The sequence below is a fragment of the Prionailurus viverrinus genome, chromosome B3, assembly GCF_022837055.1.
Source record: "Prionailurus viverrinus isolate Anna chromosome B3, UM_Priviv_1.0, whole genome shotgun sequence".
In the NCBI taxonomy this organism is placed as follows: Eukaryota; Metazoa; Chordata; class Mammalia; order Carnivora; family Felidae; genus Prionailurus; species Prionailurus viverrinus.
In genome coordinates, this window is record NC_062566.1 from 34,199,893 (window position 1) to 34,220,874 (window position 20,982).

The window sequence follows — 20,982 nt, forward strand, 5'->3', positions numbered from 1 at the left end:
AAACCTTTCTCCCGTATCACATGTTCTCCAGGCCATGCTTACTCAAAAGTCACATTTGGGGCTCATGGGTGACTCAGTCAATTAAGTGTCCAACTTCGGCCCAGGTCATGAACTCGCAGTTCGTGAGTTCGAGCCCTGTGTCGGGCTCTGTGCTGATAGCTCAGAGCCTGGAGCCTGTTGGGGATTCTGTGTCTCCCTCTGTCTCTGCCCCTCCCCCACTCACACACTGTCTCTGTCTCTCTCTTTCTCTCTAAAATAAACATTAAAAAAAATTTTTTTTAAGTCACATTCACAGCAGAACCTACTGTGTGACAACCTTTTAGCCCTTCTTTGCAGTCCTGGATTCTTTATCTGCCAAAAGGGAGATTGCAACAGATTCCTTTCAATAATAAAATGTCATCTACTTAATACCTACCGTGAGTTTGCAAGTGTGCCCAAGTGGTAACCTATACGATTATACGGAGCTCATTATATAAACCCTGAAAGGTAGGAAGGCAATACCATCACCCCGCTTTGCAGAGAAGCAGGCACAGGGTGGTCACATGGTGAGTTAACAGCTGTACCAGGGAAGGAGCTGAGATCTCACACTTTCCCTCTACACAAGGCAGTTATTCAAAAGCACTGCAGCCTGAGGATTCTGAAGCCTGCAGACTTTCAGACCCCTCTGGAAGAAGGGTTAATTTCTGGATTCAAATGAAACACTGGTAGAGGCAGAAACAATTACTTAAAACCTGATTGGGAAGCTGGGCTCTTCACTGTACTGTTAGAATCCAAAACTCCCAGAGTGAAACAGAATGTCCTCCTCAGACCACCCTGCCTCTGGGCCTGTTGACTCCAAAACCCTCATATAAACCCATTCCCAACCTTTTGGAAATTAGACCCAACTCAATAAAACAATACAAGGAGTTGACTGGGTGCTCTGCCCACACCCTCCCCCAACACCACCACCACCACACCACCTCAGGCAAAGAAAGACCAGAGATCAGGGCTCCCGGGGACCCCTTCCAGCTCTCCACCATCTTTAATGTCCTCTCTACCTTTGCCTTTGCACTCTCAGAAAAGACAGGCACTTTTCTGGGTACGCTGCCATCATTTCAACTTCCGTTTTTAATCTCTGACCATACTCATGCATGTGACTTTTCCATTTCTTTAGGGGAAAAAAACCAAACTTTGATTTGTTTCCAAAAGATAACTTTCTAAACCAATGACTATATCATACTGAAATCAAATATCACATTTAGGCTTCCTAAAAATATTACCCCAGTACAATGCCTCCTTTTTGCTCCCACGTGCCCACCCTCCAAACACACACACATGCACTTTAGACTGTCATTTAGACACTGGAGTGTATAATTTAAATGTCTTTAATAACATCCACTAAAAGGACATTTGCACATGATTCTTCACTTTACTTCAAAGCAATGATCCAAACTGGAGCTTTTAGAGAATTGCAGGACCAAATAGGTTAATACATGGGCGGCAAGTGCCAATAATAAAATTCAGACAAGAATTTAAAATGTATTAGATTCACCCATAACGTTGGCATCTTTGTCAATTTTTAGCACAAGTCCGTTTCATCCATCCCTCAGCTCAGTGCTGCTATATATTAGGTATATAATATATATCAGTTAAATGAACGTTAATACATTTGAATCTTAACACCGAAGTTTGAAACCTATTGTAATTTGAGTCATAATCTAAACTATCTGACCCTAACACAAAAGCCATTCGAATCAACAGCAAATAACAAACAGCTGCTTCTATTCAAAGTATACATACCTCTGTCATTTGAACTGTTTTGAAGTTGGCCTTGATTGGAAGACAAATGGCTAGCAGCTGCAAGTTCAATTACAAAGTGGTAGGAAGGCAGACAACCAACCAGGGGGAATCAAAGTGCTGTTTCATACATCAAGCATGGAATTCCTTTCCAACAAAGGTCTCTCGTTTTCCTAGGGGCAACCAATCCGAACATGCCCTTTGAACTTGGGACAACACAGGGCTGCACTCTGGGAGAAGAATCTAGTTTACAAGGCCAGGCAAGGCTAGGAGGGTACAACAGGCACCCATTTCCAGTCTGTTAATTGTTCGGTTTTTTTTTTCATGTTCGTTTATTTTTGAGAGAGAACATGAGCAGGAGAGAGGAAGGGAGGGCGACAGAGGATCTTAAGCCAGCTCCACGCTGACAGCAGCGGGCCAGAGGCAGGGCTCGAACTCATGAACCCCAAGATTATGACCTGAGCCAAAGTCTGATGCTCAACCCACTGAGCCAGCCAGGCACCCCTGTTAATTGTTTTCAAAGAAGAATGTGGACCAGGGGAAAGCCACCAGGCAACCAGTCCAGAGGACTGGATTAACCAGACCTAGGACACTGAACAGGTTACTTCCTTCCTTTGTCCCTCATTTTCTCCTTCACAAAGTAAGGGGCAAAAATAAATTAATAAAAGGGTAAAATTGGATGACCTCTAGGCACTAAGAGAATTTTCTGCAATGATGGAAATGTTTTCATCTGTGCTCTCCGATACAGCAGCCATGAGTCACATGCAGCCTCAGGCCCTTGAAGTGTGGCTTGTGCAGCTTAGGAGCTAATTTTTATTTTTAAACTTTATTGAATTTTGGTAAATTGAAATTTAAATAGTTATATGTGGCTAGTGGCTACAGTTCTGCAGAGTGAAACTCTAAAAAGGCCCCTAGATGGGCGCCTGGCTGGCTCAGTCAGTAGAGCATGCAACTCGATCTCAGAGTTTCGAGTTCAAGTCCCACGTTGGGCAGAGAACTTACTTTAGGAAAATTTTTTTCATAGACCTCTAGCATTTTACATGATCTCTGAACAGCTGTGTAGGAAAAACATGGATGTCAGAGGAGGCCAGACCTGGGTTCTAAACTTAATCCCACCACTTTCTAGCTGTGCAACCTTCTGCAAATTACTTCATTTCCCTGAACTTCATTCTCCTTATTTGGACAACAGAATATCAGGACCTTTCTTGCAGAATTTTAGTGCAAATTCAAGATAATGCACGTAAATAGAACAGAGAGGCTCTCAATAAATGGTAGTTATTTTTCCAGTTATCATGTCCTTCAGGGATACAATTTCACAGGTCTTCTGACTTCATCTGTCTCGTCCTGATCAAGGGCCGGGACTTGATTATTACCCCACGCATCAACAGCCGTGCTCCTACAGATGCAGCCCCTGTCTGTCGAGAATGCAACCTGCTCCGGAATTGATTCGGGTCCTCAGCTGTGGGCGAGCCAGGAAGCCAAGTCCTCTGTGCCTCCGGAACTGCTGACTTCCTCTTACCCTGTGTCCCCTCCACCTCACACGAGCATTCAGGAATTCACAAAACTCGTCCCCATGATCGCATACCAAGCTGACACTCTGTCCAGTGCCACCGGAACACCTGTTGGTGGTTTCTGGTACTTCCCTCCTGAACTCTCCCCTTGACTTCCCCTAATATTTTATGGCTTCTTTATTTGGAAATGCTTGCAGAGAACCTTTCATTTTGTAATTGCTCAGTGATTCAGAATATGCAGAAATAGAAATGCAACAAGCTACACTTATGGCTAACCCAGCATTAGTTTAGTTACCAAAATAAAACAAGGCAAAAGAGACTATGTTTTAGAAGGAATGTTCCAATAAAACAATAAAAACTGTTGCAGTCCCTATCTAGATTTAAGATTTTAAGTAATTTCTACACCCAAAGTGGGACTCGAGCCTACAACCTCGAGATCAAGAGTCACATGCTCCACCGACTGAGCCAGCCAGGCACCCAGTCTCTAAAAATTAATACAATGTGTTAAAAGCCTGTTCCAAGTGTTCCACTGGTCCATCCTCTGGTAAATGGAACCTTTCCACAGCTCCAGTGACCAAGCCTTACAGTGGACATAAATGAATGGCTAAGAGAAGTAGGATAACTTTTCTTCTTCTTTTAACTTTATTTATTTTGAGAGAGAGTGAGCACAAGCGGAAGATGCACAGAGGGAGAGGGCGAGAGAGAATCCCAAGCAGGCTCCGCACTCAGCACAGAGCCCAACACAGGGGTCAGACTCTGAAATCGCGAGATCATGACCTGAGCCAAAATCGAGAATCAGGTGCTTAATCAACTGAGCCACCCAGGTGGCCCTAAATTTTCTATTAATAATAATTACTGGAATGTTAAGCGGCTGTCTTCTTCCTGTTGGGGGCTGGGGTGGGGGGGGTGGAGAAGCTGAAATACAGACTGACATTCCGGTAGGATTTCACTGTGGATTTGAGTAAGCCATTAGACAAAAGGTTTACAGTTAGCTTGGAATTCCTGCTAACTTCTGAGCGCCTCCCCCCAACCCCACCCCTGCCCCAACAGGCCCAACAGTCTTGAAGGACTGTTTACTCAAGGACAGCCTGAAATCAAATGGGGCAAATAACTTTGGACTCTCAAATATGGTGAAGGTCTAGTTTTTTAAAACTAACCTGGAAATGTAAGTTAAAACTCAGTGAAGGAATACAATTAACCTGGATCCAGACAAACCTATAAGTACAATATAATCAGCTAGTCCAGTCTTCTTCCAACTTCCCATACGTCTATACTTAACCTGAATCTGGAACCCATGTAGATCGTTCACTCAACTCACTGTTCGACTTTGTCTGAAAAGTAAATGCATTTAAGAGCATTCAAGACACTGAACCTTTCGTGGTAACAGTTAAACTCAAAATAGGTCAATTCCAGAAAGGCATTCATTTCAAGGGGACTTTTGTCTGTGGTTATTTTGAAAACCACTGCTTTTAAAACTGACATTATGAAGCTTAAAAATAGGCCCTCCTACTAAGGATCCTGGACTAAAATACCCTTTCCTCTCCTTACTTCCTTATTCCCTTTTCACTCAAACACCTAAGAGAGTGGTGATATAGAGGGTTACCTGTTCAAGAACTTCAGATTACTTGAAAAAAAATGCAGATTATTAGTTTAAAAAAATTTATTTAGGATACTGGATAAAGTTACCAAAATTTGGTGTTGGATAAACCTAGAAAATTTTCCAACCAAGTATCCCAAATGAAAACATGTAATATATACACCATAAGAAAATCTAAGTCTGAAAACCACCTCCTCCACTCCAGCTGTGTGAACTCCCAGCAAGTTCCTTCTCCTCTCTGGGTCTGGTTTCATCTCCCAAATGCAGGGAGGAGGCTAGAGGATATGCAAGGTCCCATCCACCCCGAACAGGCTCTGCTTCTATAAAGCTAGGCAGCTGCTTCCTATTTTCATGGCTCCTTGGAAAGAGCAGAAATGTTCCTTGCCCAGAAGGTCCTTGAGAGGCGTCATTATAGTTAATGGTATTCCCCTGGGACATAAGAACTGCTTTTGAGAGCGATGAAAGATGGATATAAAATACAGAGGTGTTCAGAGGAAAAAATAAGTTATGTTTTGAAGATGACACTAGTAAATCCAGAAATGCATTTGTATTCAATCCAAAAGTTACTAGATATAGGGGGCACCTAGGTGGCTCAGTCACTTAAGCAGCCAACTTCAGCTCAGGTCATGATTTCACAGTCTGTGAGTTCAAGCCCCGTGTTGGGCTCTGTGCTGACAGCTCAGAGCCTGGAGCCTGTCTCAGATTCTGTGTCTCCCGCTCTCTCTGCCCCTCCTCTGCTTGCTTGCACACACTCTCTCAAAAAATGAATGAACATTAAAAAAATTTTTTTTAAGTTACTAGATATAATTGAACTTAACAAAGCCGCAGGATATAAACAATTCATACAACTCAAACCATGGTCAAGATGGCAAATACAAATTTAAAAATGTTCAACCATAATGGCAACAAAATGTTAACTCTTTGAAATATTAACTCAGGACACAACAGAATTATTCAGAAGGAACTAACACCACAATAGAAGAAAGAGGAGACATTAATAAATGGAGAGGTACACCATGAAAGTTTCGCAAGTTTTCATTAAGGATGCCTGGCTAGCTCAGTCAGTAGAGCATGTGCCTCTTGATCTCGAGGTTGTGAGTTCAAGCCACACACTGGGCATAGAGATTACTTAAAAATCTTTAAAAAAAATCTTAAGTTTCCATTAACCCTACCAAATAAAAAAAAAAAAAAGACTATCAAAACTACGTTAAGAGTTACAAGGAAATTTTAGAAATACACCGAAATACCATAAAGACCAAATAAAAGTAAACCGGAAAATACGACAGATAGGTAGATAAATTTAACAAACTCTAGTAAGATACTGGAACTCAACAATTAGGCCCATTCCTCCCATCAAACACATTAATAAATCCCAGATGGGACGGAATTAGCCATATAAAAGAGAAAAAAGGCTGTAAGAAAAAGAAGCCACATGTTTCTGCGAAGTTGTGACGAGATATGTCCAAATACTAAAAGAAAGTAGGCTATCCCATACAAAAGACATGTTTCCAAAGACAAAAAAAAACAAAAATGTTTTCTTAATGCAACATAAAAGGAAAACATCGCAGTGGGACAATGTAGTAGCCACATAACTGATAAAACTTTAAAATACAAAAAGCACACTGACCCCAACAAACCACAAGACAAGTAACTGTGCAGAGGTTAATGGAAGACATGAATGAACAAATAAAATACAAAGCAACATAATAACTATTTAGATGAATCTATCAAGAAATCACCAGAGAAGAAAAGTTTGCATGTAGCCTTTCAAAATGTCTAGCTGGTGCCACCAAAGCGGCCCCCCTACCTCTCCAGCTTCATCTCCCACGACCCGCGCCTATGCACCCAGCACGCCCAACTCCTTGCCGGCTCCTCCAGGCATCCCAGGCTTTCCCACTTATGTGGAGCGGCTCTTCCTGCCATGCCCTGCCCACCCCCCCCATTCCCATGGAAATCCTAGCCATCCTTCAAGACCCAGCTCAAATGTCATCTCTTCCGTGAAGGCTCTCCTAATCTCCCCCACTGGATGTGCCATCTTCCTCTTCTCAGTAAGCTCTGACAGTACTTTCTTTGTACATCAGGGCACTTTTCTTACCCTGCAGCCATTTGTGTCCTTCCTCTTGGGCCCCTGCTACCTCTCCCTCTCCTCCTAGGAGATTTTCGAATCCCTGGAGGCAAAGGCAATCTTACTCAACTACCTACAGCTTCTAGGACAGTGAGTTACATTAAGCATTCAATAAATATAGCTTAAATAGAATTGATGAAATACAGAAAATAATCCCATTTCAAAAATACGGCCCCACTAGCATCTAAAATAAAGCAGACTGACCTTCAAAGGAGCCCTTTAGTGCCTATTAAACTATCAAAAAAAATCACTAAATTTAACAAAACAGCAGCAACAAAAAAACCTTCCTGAGGTTTAAGAAAACAGTTGAAATATAATTGGTTGCATCTTTTTTTGGAACATATTCTCTAAACACGTAACAGCGGTAACATGGTTCGTCACCTCTGATTTGGTGTGTAAATTAACCTAAAAGCAGAATAAATTGGTTCAAAACACAAGACCATCAGTACCTAATAAAAATCTGGAAGCCACCTAAGTAATCAATAAAAGTATCATTTATAAAGCCAGACCCAATCAAATTCTACCCTTCGGCCAAAAAATGACAAGCAGGAGAATTATGTCTATGTGTAAAACTGAGGGGGGTGGAGAGGACACATCCACTGATGACAACCATGTAAATAATCGAATAACCAAAAAGTTACACTAGAGAACTTAATGTCTGTAGTTCCCTTCTTCAAAAGGTGTTTTTACATTCAAAAAGTTTTTTAAAGTTCTGCTAAAACAGGCAAATATTTAAAAAAAAAAGGAGGGTTGGGGGGGAAGAGGCCACACCACCCTTGTCCACTTTTTCTTAACCCCTGTGTAACCTCTTCTTAACCTGACTCCCCTGCTGACATCAAAGCAGGATGCCCCTGGGAGCTACAATGAGAAATTCGAGGCAGGATCAACATTTTCCACAGTCTGCCCTGCACCAGGATCCAGAGAACGAACACCTGCTATTTCAAAACAAAACACCATTCATCCTCAGAGGAGTTAACTTAGCAAACAGGTACAAGAGCCTCCAAACGAATGGCTCTCCTGGGATTTCAGGTAACAGAACCAGGACACAGGACATGAAGTGAAGACACAAGAGGCGGTAAGACAATAACATGATGTTCCAAAACTAGCAGCTTCTGGAAGGAAACAACATAGACAAAATTGGGACCTTAAGCTTTCTTTTCAGGCTCAACCTTACTTTCTGCCCAGCCTGTGGGTTCCCTGGGTTTGTTTTCTCAACATGTCAGAAACATTCACCACGGCTTAACCTGTGCTTCCTGGGGAGGCTGCGGAAATACTACCAACTCATACATACAAGGAAAGCTAGCAAGAAGGTTTTTTGTTGTTGTTGATTTCTTTGTTTAAACATTATTTTGATTCTGTCCAATCTACCAATGATTTGCTGTATCACCAGTGTTACAGACCCAGGGGTCTAAAAAGGTATGGTCCCTAATCAAGTTGAGGGAAAAGAGACAGAAAAAACAATTAGTGAATAAGAAAACATTATGTTTTAAAATGATACTGCATTTAACGCGATGTTTATTACACAATATAGACCAGAAGTACAAAAGAGGAAAGAGAAAATGTGAATTAACATTAAAAAGGGCATTAAGACTCAGGATGAATTTTGTTCTTTGGGTACTTTTATTTATTAGGAATTTTTCCAAACATAAAGATGGAAAGAATAAAAGGGAAATTCATAAACTAACCAACTAGCCAACTGAGAACATTTTGCCTCATTTGCCTCCTCTACTATGTGTGCATGTGTATTTTTTTTTCCTGAACCCTTTTTTTTTTAATGTTTATTTATTTATTTTTGAGAGAGACAGAGAGCACAAGTGAGGGAGGGGCAGAAAAAGAGAGAGAGAGAAAGAGATACAGAATCCAAAGCAGGCTCCAGGCTCTGAGCTGTCAACCCAGAGCCCTACGCAAGGCTCAAACCCATGAATCGTGAGATCATGACCTGAGCTGACATCAGACGCTTAACCGACTGATCCACTCAGGCACCCCTTTCCTGAATCATTTCAAGTAAGTTTCATGCATCATCTATGAATAACAACTTCTCCTACATAATCATAATACATCTAAAAAATTAATAATTCTCTATTCAAATTTCCCAGATTGTCCCAAGAATACATTTTATAGCTATTTCACTTTTGAATCAGTATCCACCCAAGGTTCATGCATTACATTTGGTTAGCATGTCCCCTTAAGTCCGTTTTTCTAAAACCACACCACTCCCCTCCTCCCTGACTTTTGCCTGTGACACTGACTTCCTAAAGAAACTGGGTCAGTTGTCATAGAGAATGTTCCACATCCTGGATTTGTCTGATTGTTTCCTCCTGGTGTCATTTAACTTGTTCCTCTGTCCCTGCATTTACTGTAAACAGGAAGTTGGGTCTCAGGCTTGATTAGATACAGGTTTGGCTCAGATTTAAAAAAAATTTTTTAATGTTTATTTTTGAGAGACAGAGACAGAGCACAAATGGGGGAGGGGCAGCGAGAGAGGGAGACACAGAATCCGGAGCAGGCTCTAGGCTCTGAGCCATCAGCACAGGGCCCGATGCAGGACTCGAACCCACAAACTGCGAGATCATGACCTGAGCCAAAGTTGGACGCTCAACCGACTGGGCCACCCAGGCGCCCTGTGGTTTGGCTTAGATTTAAAGACAGGCAGCATATAAAATGTCCAAATCAACATGATTTATCAACATTTGTAATCTGGTATTAAGAGCAAAAGAGAACAGCTTTTTGAGGAGGAAGAAATCAAAATGGCATCATTAACAACACTTCCCCTTTGAACAGCATGCGAAGTGCTTTCACATACGTTATTTCAAATGATGCTCACCTGCTCTCCTTCCCTCACAGGTTTGTTATATTATCATCCTCGCTTTACTCATAAGGAAAACGGAAGCTCAGGGAAGTTAAATGACACGGCCAAGATCAACAATTAAGAAGTGATATAACTAAGTCTCGAAGCCAAGTCCTAAAGTAGCATGGAGTTACTCAGAAAACACTACATGGGAGATGAGATTTATGCCAGGTCTTGAAAGATGGGCAGGATTCATTCATTCCAGACAGTCTGCTATATGCCAGGGAAATAGCGGTACACACAAGAAAGTCACAGTCCCTGCCCTCACAGAAGCTAAAGCATGGTGACACATAGAAAAAAATAAAATAAAATAAAATCATGTAGGAAAGCGGAGGAAGGCATTCCAGACAAAGGAAACCATGCGAGGAAGAACAGACAGAGGTAGGAAGCAGTATGCTGGAGCAAAGGGAGGCCAGTAAAGGAGTCAGTGTGGATCACAACAGGTGAAACTGGGAAAGAGAAAAATCAAACCAGATGGGTAAGGCAAGGCCAACAGCTACTCTATTAAAGTATCCTCTGCCTTTCTTGCAAAGATGCAGAAGTGAAAGTAGAATATTCTTTTTTTTTAATAGATTTTTTTAATTTTACTTATTTTTGAGAGAGAGACAGAGTACAAGCAGGGGAGGGATAGAGAGAGAGGGAGACATGAATCTGAAGCAGCAGGCTCCAAGCTCCGAGCTGTCGGCACAGAAACCGACGCGGAGCTCGAACCCACAGACCATGAGATCACGACCTGAGCCGAAGTCAGACCTCTAACTGAGCCACCCAGGTGCCCCGAAAGTAATATTCTAAATGTTCATGACCAAACAAGGGCTCCACATATCTCCTGGCCATGGGTGAAGTCATCTTTATGAATCTTTTTGCCCTTTCTGTATCTGCTGCAACAACAGCAGAGGGCGTTCTTCCCAAGAACACAGGTTTTGGCTGGCCTTACTCTTCACCTGAAGTTCTCAAACGACAGCACCAGTATCAGTTACTGCGGCCTAAGAGCGGTAGACACATCCAAGTTCACAACTACAAAATGAGTCCCAGAAGAGGCCCTAAGAGACCCCCGAAAAGCACATCAGCCTGTCCTCGCCCCACCCTGAAGGGTCTTCACATTCTAACGGACGCGTGTCCCTTCCAAACCTGGCAGAAGTGCTGATGCCATGAGTTATGCCCTGAATGCAACAGTAAGTAATAATTAAGTACGTCTGAGTGTTTTAGAGTTACGGTGAAACAGTTCAAAGGCCAAAATCTGTGGATGCCACCAAGGCCGAGCAATGCAGCCTCCTGTTTGCTCAGCACCTCATGGCCTTCAAAGCACTATTACACGTGCGACCTTGTGTAATCTTCACGACACTCCCTCAAGGGAGGTAGGCATGCTCTGTGTCATCACCAGGTCGCTACTGAACACCGGACGACGTTCTCCTCACTGAGCAAGGAACACAGCCAAGCCCCCACCTTCGTGAAGCTTACGTATTAGCGAGGCAGGGGAGCGCAAAAACACTTGACACACAGTGCGATGTTAGTCGTAAGTGCTCTGAAGAAAAACCGGGCAACATAAAGGGTAGAGAAGGACAGAAAGTGCTGTATTATAGACAGAGTGATCACAGATGACCTCTGTGAAGAGACATTTGTACAGAGATCTGAAGGAAATGAGAAGAAGCGTCCAGTGCACATTTTGGGGAGAAGAGCATTCCAGGTTAGATGGAATGGCAAATGCAAAAGCTCTGACCTGAGACTATGCCCAACCCGCTGTGGGACAGCACAGAGAACAGTGGGCTGGAGCGCATGAGGAGAGGGGGCAGTGGAAGAAAATCAAGGACCTGACTGGGTGGGGCCGTTGTAGGCCATTAAGGTAAAGATTCTGTAAGCCATTATCATCTCCACTGGACAGGTAAGGAAACTAAAAGTCAGGGAGTACAGGAGCACCGGGGTGACTTGGTCAGTTAAGAGTCCATCTCTTGATTTCGGCTCAGGTCATGATCCCACAGTTCGGTTCGTGAGTTTGAGTCCCTCATCTGGCTCTGTGCTAAGCCTGCTTGGGATTCTCTCCTCTCTCTGCCCCTCCCCTACACGTGCTCGCACACTCTCTCTCTCTCTCAAAATAAATAAATAGACTTAAAAAAAAAAAAAGTCACTGGGAATGCAAGCTGGTGCAGCCACTCTGGAAAACACTATGGAGGTTCCTCAAAAAATTAAAATAGAACTACCCTATAACCCAAGAATTGCACTATTAGTTATTTATCCAAGGAATACAGGTGTGCTGTTTCAAAGGGACACATGCACCCCCATGTTTATAGAAGTACTATCTACAATAGCCAAAGTATGGAAAGAGCCCAAATGTCCATCGATGGATGAATGCATAAAGAAGACGTGGTATATATACACAATGGAGTATTACTCGGCAATCAAAAAGAATGAAATCTTGCCATTTGCAACTACGTGGATGGAATTGGAGGGTATTATGCTAAATGAAGTTAGTCAGAGAGGGACAAAAATCATATGACTTCGCTCATATGAGGGCTTTGAGAGACAAAACAGATGAACATAAGGGAAGGGAAACAATAATATAAAAACAGGGAGGGGGACAAAACAGAAGAGACTCATAAATATGGAGAACAAACCGAGCATTACGGGAAGGGTTGTGGGAGGGGGGATGGGATAAATGAAGGGCACTAAGGAATCTACTCCTGAAATCACTGTTGCACTATATTCTAACTAATTTGGATGTAAATTTAAAAAAATTAAAAAATAAAAAATAAAAAAAAGTCGGGAAGTACAAAGGACTCGTGTGAAATCAAGGTTTGCGTGAAAATGTGGTTTGGGGGAAATGCCCTGTGCTGCGATTTCTTCTCGGGGCTCAGTGTTCTCGTCATGAATGAAAAGTGTTCTTTAAGAAACAAAGAAAGAGATTAAGGATGAGCCTCATCATGGAAGGAGACCCAACGTACCCCGAGCAATGCCATTTCTGAGTACATTCCACAGGAAACTCTCACAAGAGTCCAAACGGAGACATGCACAAGGATGGTCGTGACCGCGCTGTTTGATGCAGCCGGAGGTTGGAAACAAAGTTGTCTAAATCTAGAGGAATCAACAGAGGAGGCCAGCGTGGCCATGTGACTTGCTTTGGCCAAGGAAATGGAAGAAGTGACATGTGTCACTTCTGGACAAAAACTTTAGGAGACAACGTGGTTTACAAAGTGCCCTTCTCATGTGAGCATATTTCAGAGATGGTGCCTCCATAAGCCTGGATCCCTAAATGGAAGCCAGTGAACAGAGACTCCCACTGACCTGCAAGTGTGTTAAACTGTAAGATTTTTCGGTTGTGTGTTAGCTCAGCGTAACCTAATCTATCCCAACTGAGGCATATTTACAGCACAATAGTAATTTTTATAAAATCTGAATATACTTAGAGTATACAACATGATGATTTGATACACATAGACAAATGATGATTACAGTCAAGCTAATTAACAAATATATTCCTTACACAGCTACCATTTTTTGTGTGCATGACAGCACTTGAAATCTACTATCCTAGCAAATTTCCGGTATTCAATACAGTATTATTAACTATAGTCACCATGTTGTACACTAGATCTTTAGACTTATTCATACTACATTAACTGCAACTTTTCTTTTTCCCTTTTTTTTTTTTTTTTTTGAGAGAGAGAGAGAGAAAGAGTGTGAGTACACGAGCCAAGGAAAGACAGAGACAATCTCTAATGTGAGGCTCTATCCCAAGACCCTGGGCTCATGACCCCAGCCCAAATCAAGAATCAAGTCGGATGCTCAACTGACAGCCACCCAGGCGCCCCTTAACTGCAACGTCGTACCCTCTGACCAACACCCCCACCTCCCCATCCCTGATCTCTCTGCTCTGCTTCTATTTTTTTTAGATCCCACACGTAAGTGAGATCATGCAGTAATTTTTTTTTCTGTGTCTGGCTTATTTCATTAAAAAAAATTTTTTTTTACATTTATTTATTTTTTGAGAGACACAGAGAGACAGAGCACAAGTTGGGGAGGGGCAGAGAGAGAGGGAGACACAGAATCCGAAGCAGGCTCCAGGCTCCGAGCTGTCAGTACAGAGCCAGACGCGGGGCTCGAACTCACAAACCGTGAGATCATGACCTGAGCCGAAGTCGGATGCCCAGCCGACTGAGCCACCCAGGTGCCCCGGCTTACTTCATTTAATATAACATCTTCCAGGTACATCCACGTTGTCACAAATTGTAGGATCTCCTTTTTTTAAGGCTGAATAACAACACAGTCACATTCAGCACTCTACGCACAGAAACACACAAAACAACGCCATCTACCTCCCAAAGGTACACATACCCAACAAAACATGGAACTATAAGACCATGCATTCAATACCGGAGAGTGGGTGAGTGGGTGCCTGTGAAAGAAAAGGAAATGGAGAGGGGGAAATGACCGCAAAGGGGAAGACAAAAGAAAAAACGGAAAAGTATAAAAAGGTTTGCTAAATACATTGTACAAATATTAGAAATTTAAGTCACCCACTGATTTACTCAAACATTTTGGCACTTCATATGTGCCAGCTACCGTATTCCATGTGCTACTTACAGAGCAATGAATCAGAAAAAGGCTGCCCTAACCTTATAGTTTATGGTGTACAGAAGAGAGAGATCTTTCAAACATCCTAGTAAAAAAAAGTTAGAGACAGTGAACAAATGTCATTGAAAGAAAAAAAAAAAAAAAATCAGGTGATGGGCACTAGCGGGCTCAGTCAGTGGAGTATGCAACTCTTATTCTCGAGGTCCGGCGTGAGTTCGAGGCCCACACTGGGCATGGAGGCTACTTAAAAAAAAAAAAAAGGAGAAGGAGAAGGAGGAGGAGGAGGAGGAGGAGAAAGAAAAGACAGGCACTCTTTTAAGTGCCCTGTCTTAAAAAAAAAAAAAAATCTGGCGAATATGGGAAAGTGACCTCCTTTAGAGATTAGGTGGTCTGTGAACACCTCTGAGGAAATGACACTGAGGCAGAGATGATGATTGCTTCCTTCCTAGCATGGGAAGAGGAAGAGATGATTCATTCTAGGCAAAGGGAGCAGCATGTGCAAGGGCCTGGAGGGAACACAGACCATCCCAAGGAGGAAGTGAAAGAAGACTAGCAGAATGGAAGAAAGGAGCGGCAGGAAATGTGGTCGAAGAGATGGGGGTGGGGGGCCCCAGTGGGCAAATCACTTGGTCTCACAGCCCGATAGGAGTCTGGATTTCATTCTAACTGCAATGGAACCAGGAAACCATTTTAAACGGGAATAATATGATCTTATTTCCAATTTATTTCATGCCAACACTTAGCTCCCTTGCAATATGCTCAGACATTTCTGCAAAACTCGCAAAAGAGGTATTTGTGCCCTCTTTTTCTTCAAGGACCCCCACAACTTGCATAAACGTCAGGTCCCATGTAACCCAGCTCTGTCTGAATGCTTTAAGTGCTAAGTTAGAGGTAAAGCCCAAAGTGCCAAGCAACCACAGAGGAGAAGCAACCTTGCCAGTTACCAAGAGATCCTTAATGTCACTGGACAGGACCACGTTCCGAACTGTGCCCCGGTCTAATCACAGAAATCACGAGAACAGCAGCCTTGCTTGAGAAATACTCTTAAAGGTGAAAGCTGAAGGTGTGTACAGCTTTCCTCCCATTCGTGCCAGGAAGTGTAGGGCAACAGTCCCTGTTTGTCTCAGGCAGCCTACACAGAGATGCCTCCTATTGTAACACAGCAATGAGTCATGGAGGTACATGCAGATGGTACAAAAACCTAAGCGATCGCTGGGAGAGTCCTTTATCCAGAAGCAAAGGCACCTTAACATACATACCCACCACCACAAACGGAAATTACCTTCTAGTTTCCTTCAGCTTTCTCAACATTACCCAGTAAGGAAGACACCAGCAGCAGCTAACATTTATGGAAGGTTTACTATGTATTATTAGCTCCCTGGAGTTTCACAAAGACCACAGGTGGGTTCTATCAATTAGCTCCATTTTCTGCAGGTGAGAAAACTAAAACTAAGCCTTCGGGAGACTGAGAGACCAGTCCCAGGTCACAAAACCGCAGAATAACAGGGCCAAGGCTTCAACCTTAGCCTGACTCCAGAGTCCAACCTCTTAACCGCTGCTGAGAATCTCCCAGTCCCACCAAATTTTTCTGCCACCAACCCCAGGGTAGCTTATTCTTTTCCTCCTTGTATTTTCTTTTAATGAGATTCCTCCGCTTGGCAAAAATACAGTTGTGGTGTCACAATTAACAACAGAATGACAACAGGTACTTCCACTCAGTACCCACCTCCAAATCAAATAGGAGCAGGATGGTCAGGCCACAACATTCAACCAGCCACTGTGGTCAAAACTTGCCCTGCCCTGTGCTGGGGCACTTTCAGTTTGTTTGAAGGGGATAAAATCCTGTCCAGTAAGTCTGAATAAATGCCTACAAAGAATCTGACCTCTACAAGTCAATATTATGCAAAATAGACACTTCAGGTTTTTTTGGTTTTTTTGTTTTTGAGAAAGCACCAGCGGGGGAGGGGCATACGTGGAGGCGGGAGGGGCGGGGGCAGGGAGAGAGAGAGGGAGACAGAATATCTTAAGCAGGCTCCATGCTCAGTGCAGAGCCCAGGGCGGGGCTCCATCCCATGACCCTGGGATCATGACCTGAGCTAAAATCAAGAGTAGGATGCTTAACCGACTAAGCCACCCAGGCGCCCCAACATTACAGTACTGTACTGAAGGGGGTCTGCTGGGAGCAGGTCTGAGGAACCTGGCTCAGTTCACATGACAGGTCCACCACTGGCCTGGTGATCATGAAAGAGATGGACAGAGCCACGAACCCAGAAGGTCCCCAGGCTATTAAAATCTAAAGAGAGAAAGGAAGGTTATAGAAATCACCAAAGGGCAGAAGGTTCAGGCCTACTCCACCATTTCATCAGCTAGCTTCCATGCATCTCCAGTGTGCAAATAAAAGATTAAGAACCAAATATTTTCCGGTTAATTCTCCAGCTAGTCCGATCTCTCTCCCTCAGTCTTGTCCCTCACTCAGGACGCAACACGAGTTGTGGCAATTCAGAAACACCCAATGGCACAACCTCATCATTGTTTAATGAGATAAAGCGCTGGCTTGAGAGCATACTGGAAGCCGCAGGATGGAGCACCTTGTGTATGGTTTTCCTGGCTTTGAGTGTTCCTGTCTCAGGTCAGGAGTTTAGGGCTCATGGTAAAGTACTGAAAGCTAGAAGAGACACTAGTGCCGAGCATTTCTGAATGAATGAATGAATGAATGAATGAATGAATGAATGAATGAATGAATGAAGCAGTTGAAGAAGAAGAAAGCAGCACCCTTGGAGACAAAATAGTTTCCAGGAAGAAGGCCAAGGACCCGCAGCCCCTGAAGTCGGCCAGGGGAAAGCCACGGGGATATTGGTGTACCCACGCCCCTGCTAGCCAGCGAGCAGCCGCAACGAGGCACTCCAGGCCCACAGGTGTCACGCACAAAGGTGAGGACACTGCTCACCAGTCCCAACTCCACACTTCATACCCTAAGCCGGCCTCAAAGACACAGAAGCGATCTTAATTCTTTCCAGGACATCTGCTCCCTTCTCCCCTGTACAGACTAGGATCTGGGGAAAACAGCCGGGGAGGGGTGGGGGAGCAGGCAGTTTTCATCTTGGGGGGGGGGGGGAGGGAGAGAAAGTGAATGGCCAGGGACCAAGGATGACTGCAAGGGTCGACAGAGGAGGAAAATCGGGACACCTTGGGTCCACCGACTGGTCTGAGTCAGGAGCACAATCTCTGCTTAGTCACCGATACCTCGGCAGCCAGGAGTTCCGCGCCCCTGCCAGCCCGAGACGTACGTGACGAACCCGAGCTGAGCCCCGCGCGCCGCGCACACCCGACTCGGCTCCTATACCCCAGCAGGGGCCTCCGCAGCCAGGCCCGGCGCTCGCCGCCCACCCCAGACTTACTCCGCCGAGCTGGTCCCGTTAACCGCGGAGCCGTCGGGGGCCGGGTTCAGCTGGATGGGCGTCGGCTTCTTCTTGGGCATTCTGGACCAGGGAAGGCGCTTCTAACTCCGAGGGGAGGGCGGCCCCTCTCTTGCTTCCTCCCTCTGAGCTGCCCCACGCCCGCCGCGCAGGGCCAAGTCGGGGCCACGGGCCCGGAGGCAGCCTTCGGGGGGCGCGCCCCGCGTGGTCCCTTCAGCGCCGAGGGGCCGCTGGCGGTCTCGGGGGACCCCCGCCCCACTCGCCCGGGGCTCGGCTTGGCGCACAAGGAATCGAAAGGCTTCCCAGGCGGCGCAGCTCGGCAGCGCGGGATTCCCTCCCTCTTTTCCTCAGTCAACCGGTCCCTAGGGTTCGATAGACACCGCCACAGCCCTGCTCCAGCTTCAGCCTGGAAAGTACAGCCGCCGCCGGCGCCCTCCCCGCCGCTCCGCGCAGCCGTCCCAGGGAGGGAATGGAGGGCGGAGGAGGGGCGGGGAAGGGGGAAGCCTCGCCCCTCCACCCGGACTGCTGCGTTTCCCACACACCCACTCGGCTCCGCCCCTATTGCCGCGCCGACAGCCAATGGAAGCGCGCCTCGGCGGCAGATGACGCGGAAATACGTCACGGGGGCGCGGCGCGCTGCCCTGGGGGCGGAGTCCGGCTCTGGCTCCACAGCGCCCTCTGCTGCCCCGCGGCACTTAGGTAGAACCACCGGGAAAGGAGGTCGTGGGTCCCGGCTCCTGCAGCTAACAGCCAGGTGGGCTTCACCAGGCCCTGTTCGAGGCGGTCTCCTCGACTGGAGCGCCCCCCTGGGGCCGGGTCACATTGAAGGAGGTGAAATAATAACGTGAATACGGAAAAAGATATCTTCTCATTTCTACAGGAGAGAAAGCGTGGGGGAATAGAAAACTTGCCAGGAGACTCCTTGCGTCAAACAAACTGACAGATACATAGATTTATATAAAATTGTAATACGCACTACTCAACTACTTATGAGGGTGCAGAGAGGTGGGTACTCAATACTGATGAGATTGTAATAGGGGCAACTGTTTTTGGAGCAGATTGGTAGTTTTTTGAAGTCTTGAACGCCCCTCCCTTTAAAAGAATCCTTTAGGGGCACCTGGGTGGCTCAGTCGGTTAAGCATCTGACTTCAGCCCAGGTCATGATCTCCCCGTCTATCAGTTCCAGTCCTGCCTAGGACTCTGAGCTGGCAGCTCAGAGCCTGGAGCCTGCTTCATACTCTGTGTCTCCCTCTCTCTCTCTCTCTCTCTGTCCCTCCATCGCTTGCACACTCTCCCTCTCTCTTTCTCTCTCTCTCTCTCAAAAATAAACATTAAAAAAATTTTTAATCCTTTAAATCAATTAAATCCTGTAAACCAGTTCTATGAAACTTAATAAAGGAGGCACAATACCTTTTTTTTTCTTTTTTTTAGGAGGCAAAATACCTATTCTTAAAAATGTGGATTCAGGGAGGCAGAAAGTGGGGAAAAAGTAAAAATAAATAAATAAATAATCAAAATGTAAATTCAGTCTTTCTCTTCCCCTTCACCCTTCCTATTCCACACTAAAGGAATTTGGTGTGCAGAACAAAGTAAACGTCCGCACCCAGTGCTCCAAGAGAAGCGTGTCAGCCACCCAGCTGTCTGCAGTAAGGTCTCCTTTCATTTTGTAGCCCTTGATAGTGTTTGAATTTTTATTATGGCTATAACTTAATTAAGAATATTTAATTTTTTTTTATTTTTGAATGTTTTTATTTTTGAGAGAGAGACAGAGACAGAGAGTGAGCAGAGGAGGGACAGAGAGAGAGAAAGAGACACAGAATCCGAAGCAGGCTCCAGGCTCTGAGCCGTCAGCACAGAGCCCAACGCAGGGCTCGAACCCATGAACTGTGAGACCATGACCTGAGCCAAAATCCAACGCTCAACTGACTGAGCCACCCAGGCGCCCCGAACATTTAAAATTTTTTAACATTAAAATGAGAACGTAAACTAGTGCAGACACTTTGGGAAATAGTCTGGCAGTTCCCTCAAACACTTAAATACAGTTACCATATGACCCAGAAATTCCACCCCTAACTATATACTCGAGAGAAATGAAAAATGTATATCCATGCAAAAACATACACACAGATGCTTATGGAAGCATTATTCATAACAGCCGAAGAGCGGAAGCAACCCAGATGTCCATGAACTCATGAATGGATAAACAAAATGTGACATACCCATACAATGGAATAGTACTCAGCCACGAAGAAGAATGAAGTGCTGATCCATGCTACAGCATGAATGACTTCGAAAACATTATGCTAAGTGAAACAAGTCAGTCATGAAAGACTACATATTGTATGATCCCATTTATATGAAATGTCCAGAATAGGTAAATCTATAGAGACAATAAGTAGATTAGTGTTTGTTTAGGGCTTGGTGGGGCAGGTGAACTGGGGACTGCAGAATGATAAAGGCGTAAGGCTTCTTTCTGAGGTGATGACAATGTCCTAAAACTGACGGTGGTGATGATTACACATCTCTGTGAATTTATTTAAACCATTGAATTGTACACTTTTTTAATTTTAGAGTTGGGGGAGAGGGACAGAAGGAGAGAGAGAGAGACAGAGAGAGAGAGAGAGAGACAGAGAGAGAGAGAGAATTTTAAGCAGGCTCCACATTCAGCACAGAGCCCAACACAGGGCTCAATCTCATGATTCTGAGATCATGACGTGAGAGGAAATCAAGAGTCAGAAGCTCAACTGACTGAACCACCCAGGTGCCCCCGAGTTATACACTTCAATTTTGTTTTTGTTTGTTTCCTTGCTTTTAAGTAGCCTCCATGCTCATGGAGCCCAATGTGGGGCTTGAACTCATGACCCTGAGATCAAGAGTCACATATTCTACCAACTGAGCCAGCCAGGTGCTCCTAGGCAAAGATTTCTTAAATAAGGCACAAAAAAAAAAAACAATCATAAAGGGAAAATATGATAAATTGGACTCTGTTAGAGTTAATTACTTTTGGCCTTCAAGAAGGATTAAAAGAGAAAAGACAATTATACTGCATATGTACAATGCAACACAAATTTGGGGCACCTGGGTGGCTCAGTCAGTTAAGGGTCTGACTCCTGATTTTGGCTCAGGTCATGATCTCACAGTTT

General features: G+C 44.6%; 1 protein-coding gene across 1 annotated transcript in view; it reads right to left on the minus strand.

The window, feature by feature from the left end:
• MAP2K1 (mitogen-activated protein kinase kinase 1) overlaps positions 1 to 18,336 on the minus strand; it is a 78,398-nt gene extending 60,062 nt beyond the window's left edge. The window contains exon 1 of the mRNA XM_047862069.1: positions 17,822 to 18,336. Within this exon, the coding sequence (XP_047718025.1) occupies positions 17,822 to 17,901 (80 nt within the window). The 5' untranslated portion in view covers positions 17,902 to 18,336. The remainder of the gene's footprint in view (positions 1 to 17,821) is intronic.
• Between the last annotated feature and the right edge of the window lie 2,646 nt (positions 18,337 to 20,982).